General features: G+C 49.2%; 1 protein-coding gene across 1 annotated transcript; it reads left to right on the top strand.

Annotated features, from left to right (window-relative positions):
* Positions 1 to 873: 873 nt before the first annotated feature.
* Positions 874 to 3646, top strand: LOC139262759 (zona pellucida sperm-binding protein 3-like). The gene is made up of 8 exons (XM_070877911.1): positions 874 to 1098; positions 2090 to 2205; positions 2285 to 2388; positions 2477 to 2654; positions 2741 to 2867; positions 2948 to 3027; positions 3125 to 3246; positions 3531 to 3646. Exons 1-8 carry the CDS (start codon positions 874 to 876, stop codon positions 3644 to 3646), a joined length of 1068 nt encoding a protein of 355 aa, XP_070734012.1.
* Positions 3647 to 3952: the final 306 nt, after the last annotated feature.

Raw genomic sequence — 3952 nt, 5'->3', positions numbered from 1 at the left:
AAAGGCGAGAGAAGGTTCTTCATAAGGCCCTAAATTTCCGAACCACAAACGGTGAGGAAAACCGCCCTGCGCCGAATTGCGTCAGCCTCTCCCTCCATTTTGTTGATCACAAACTACTGATCCAGGCGGTCGATAAAAGCCGCCCAATGCTCGCCCTCTGCAAATCTCTCCAGAATTCCAAAAGTGTCCATTGTACATGCGAAGGTTCTTAAGTTACCTCGCCAAATATAATGACTCAAGAGTCTTGTTACTGTAAACGGCCTCAGGTGCAAACCTGACCCAACTTTATTCATGCCCAAAGTACCCGCATGACACAGTACCCACGCTTATATACCAGTGACCGCGCACACGCACGTACAGCCTGATGACCTCCAACAGCGGCGCCCCCTGGTATCTGGTGACCCCAGGCATCAATACATAACAACTTGATTATTGGTTCAACTTAAAATAGTTGTGGTGCTGATTTCTGTCAGGTGACACCGGGCCATTCACTGCCACTCCTATTGGTCCAATTTACATCGGTCCGCCTGGCAATAAATCCATCCGTTCTGTCATTGGGTAGAAATTGTGGAGATTGGGGCCGGTTAATTGGCTCAATGTTGCTGCTTCTGGTATCATTGGTGTCAGGTGACTGCAGCTTGTGTGTATAAAAGGTACTGGTTGGGGGCTGCAGGAATAGTTGAGTGGTTTGGGATCATGGGGGATTGTGTAGTGAGGGCACTGGTCCCAGTACTGCTGTTAGTTGGGGTTGTTTGCCCCTCTGATATTTGGCGACAGTTTGGAGGCCAGAGGTTTCCATGGAGAAGAGTCAAGACCACCCCTGGGGCTCAGACAGTCCGTCCTCCTGGGCCTCCCTTTGGTTCCCGTCTCCGTATGTCTGAGGGGCGCAGTGTGGTCCCACTGCACACTGTGATAGTGCAGTGTGGGGAGCACAACCTGCTGGTCAGGGTACACATGGATTTATTTGGGACCAGGCACCTGGTTAAAGCTGCTGACCTGACCCTGGGGGCAGTAGGTTGTCGGCCAACTGGGATCGACTCTCCGAACCGCACCGTCCTCTTTGACTATGGGCTCCATGAGTGTGGCAGCTCAGTGAAGGTAATGTGATTCTTCAACTCTTGCTCTAAGCTTGGTGTGTGGCTCAGTCCCCACGCTTCACTCCAACTCTTGGTGAGGGTGCATTGATGAGGGGACTCCTGTCTCCTGCTTTTAAACCTCAAACTTGCTTTGGAATTGTGCATTGTGCTTTGCTGTAACTGGTTTTCCCTAGTCTCTCCAACCTTGTGATCTCACCCCTATTGGCCTTGTGTATTCACTTGGGTTTGTTCTAACGTTTCCTGTGGTACATCCTGTCTTGTGGATATTCAGGTCACTGGGGAGTCAGTTTAGTGGTTATTTCCCATATTTAGCTTTATCTCCCACACTTCCTGTTTTTGAATACCTGGGAGCCTGGATTAAATGAGACTTAAATCTGGAGGTCTATTCATTGCCCCAAATTATTGGCAACTTTTGGAACACTTAATTGTTAAAGACTTTCATTTCTAAAGCACCTTTCACAACCATTGTATATCTCATAGTGCTTTACTGCCAGTGAAGTACTTTATGAAGTGTTGTCACTGTTGTGGGAAATGTAGCAGCCAATTTGTGCACAGCAAGCTCCCACTAACAGTAATGTGATAATGACCAGATCATCTGAATGTGATGTTCATTTGAGGTATAAATAGTGGCCCAGGACACGGAGAACTCCCCTGCTACTCTTTGAAATAGTGCTATGGGATCTCTTTTGTCCACTTGAGTAGGTGTGGCCTCTGCTTAATGTCACATGTGAAAGATGGCACCTCAGACAGTGCAGCGCTCCCTCAGCACTGCACTAGGGTTTCAGCCTAGCTTTTTGAGCTCTAGTCTCTGCAATGGGACATGAACCCACAACCTACTCGCTCCGAGGCGAGGGTGCTACCCACTGAGCCACTCCACTTTTCTGTTGAATTGATTTTGCTCTGCTGCTTGAACTCTTTCCCCCTGCATTAACTGCAGAGGCTGCACAAGCTCCCTTCCAAGAACTATGTTAATTTCTGAATCTGATTTTCAGATGGCTGGAGATTTCCTGGTCTACACCACACACCTGAACCACACCCCCAAGGCTCATGGATCTGTCATTGTGCGAACTAATGGTGCTGTCGTTCCCATTGAGTGCCGCTATTATAGGTAACCATTGAGTGAATGAAAACTCAATCTAATGCATGTTCTCTGACTCTGTCCTAAAATGGCACACTTGTCTTTCCAGGAGGGGCAATGTGAGCAGTAACCTGATCAAGCCCACCTGGATCCCGTTCAGCTCCACCAAGTCTGGAGAAGGGCTTCTGTCATTCTCTCTGCGCCTAATGGCTGGTATGTGCTGGGTGGATCGGTAGTGATTTCCTGTCACCCACTGGGAGTTGCAGCCACTGTCTCCAACCCTTGTCCTCTTGTCCTTCAGATGACTGGCTTACAGAGCGCACCACGACTGTCTACTACCTGGGTGACCTCATTCACATTGAGGCCTCTGTTTCAATGACCAACCACATGCCCCTGAAGCTCTACATTGACCGCTGTGTTGCAACGTTGAGCCCAGACAAGGATTCCACCCCAAGTTACAGCTTCATTGACTACAATGGGTAAGGAGCTCTCCTTTCTACAGCTGGTCCCGTCTCAATGGCTTCACTTGATTCACTCCATGGCCTGTGTTTTAATCTTTCTTCAGTTGCCTCCTGGACAGCAAAGCTGAGGACTCCTTCTCAACCTTCCTGTTGCCAAGAGACGAGCGTGAGCTGGACAAGCTCCACTTTGACCTGGATGCGTTCCGTTTCTTTGGCGATGACCGTTCCTTGGTAAGAGGAAGCTGCCCATTGTGTTCTTCTTGTTGGGAGGGAGTCATTGAATAACGGCTGGTGTTGAATGTGTCCCTCAGATTTTCCTCACCTGTCACCTGAAGGTTGCTGCACTAGATCAGAGAGATTCCATGAGCAAAGCTTGTACTTTCCAGAAGCTGCAGAATGTGTAAGTTCCCCCTCTCTCTCTCCCTCAGGGATGTGTTGTGTGGAGAAGTGATGCCCAACCTGATTGTTACACTGATTGTCTTGTTTAGCTGGGCCCCATTGGAAGGATCGAACAATGACGTTTGCGCCTGTTGTGATTTGGGTGACTGCGGTGCCACGAGGGAGTTGAGCTTTCCTTCCAGAGGAAGGAGGGACCTTGTACCTGAAGCTGGTAGGACATTGATCCTCTAGATGTTGGAGGTCCCCCTTTACCCTCTCTAACTGGAATGTTTGATATTGCAGGGAGTGATGCTGAGTTGAAGTGGGAGGGTGAGGCCTCACTTGGACCCCTGGTCATTCTGGACACTGATGTCACTGACCTGGCAACTGAGTCCCTTACTGAGGTTGGGCAACGGATGCAGGAGAGGTCTCCAGGGGGTGAGTGGGCGCACTGCTAGTTTCCATGTCCCCCTCAGTATTTCGTTCAGTAACCATTGGTTTCTCATTGCTCTTTAGGTGTGGAGTCTGAGGTGGTCCTGATGCTGGCCCTGACTGTGACAGCTGTCTCTCTGATCTCTGCTGCTTTGGCCTTGTTCCTGTGCAGGAAACACAAGCAGACCCAGTTCAACTAGTTATCAAATGGTCAATAAAGCAGTGATTAGTGTACCTTATGCCTAATTGTCCATCTCCTGTCCACACATGTAAAATACGGAGCTGTTTACACTCAGTAACCCTCCCTCAGTTCTGTGTTGGTGTAACTGATCCAGGTAACTAGTGCCATAATGGCTGATAAAAGCTTATCCAGGGATTGGTGGTGACTATGGTAACTGCCCAGCCTTTGCTGTGCAGGTTCATGAGCTCCAGGTGAGTGGAACTGGCCTGAGGGCTTGGTGCTCATTCCAAGTTATTCCATTGGCTCCCTTTCACAAGGACTCTAT

This window comes from Pristiophorus japonicus, chromosome 4 (genome assembly GCF_044704955.1).
Source record: "Pristiophorus japonicus isolate sPriJap1 chromosome 4, sPriJap1.hap1, whole genome shotgun sequence".
Taxonomy (NCBI): domain Eukaryota; kingdom Metazoa; phylum Chordata; class Chondrichthyes; family Pristiophoridae; genus Pristiophorus; species Pristiophorus japonicus.
The sequence above is the reverse complement of the archived record's forward strand: the minus strand, read 5'-3'. Positions and strand labels throughout refer to the sequence as shown.

Excerpts from the sequence above, each read along its gene's own strand:
- LOC139262759 (XM_070877911.1), top strand. The coding sequence starts at position 874 with ATGTCTGAGGGGCGCAGTGTGGTCCCACTGCACACTGTGATAGTGCAG. Across the intron at positions 2,868-2,947 it reads TTGGCGATGACCGTTCCTTG|ATTTTCCTCACCTGTCACCT; the intron begins GTAAGAGGAAGC and ends TGTGTCCCTCAG. Across the intron at positions 3,247-3,530 it reads GGACCTTGTACCTGAAGCTG|GTGTGGAGTCTGAGGTGGTC; the intron begins GTAGGACATTGA and ends ATTGCTCTTTAG.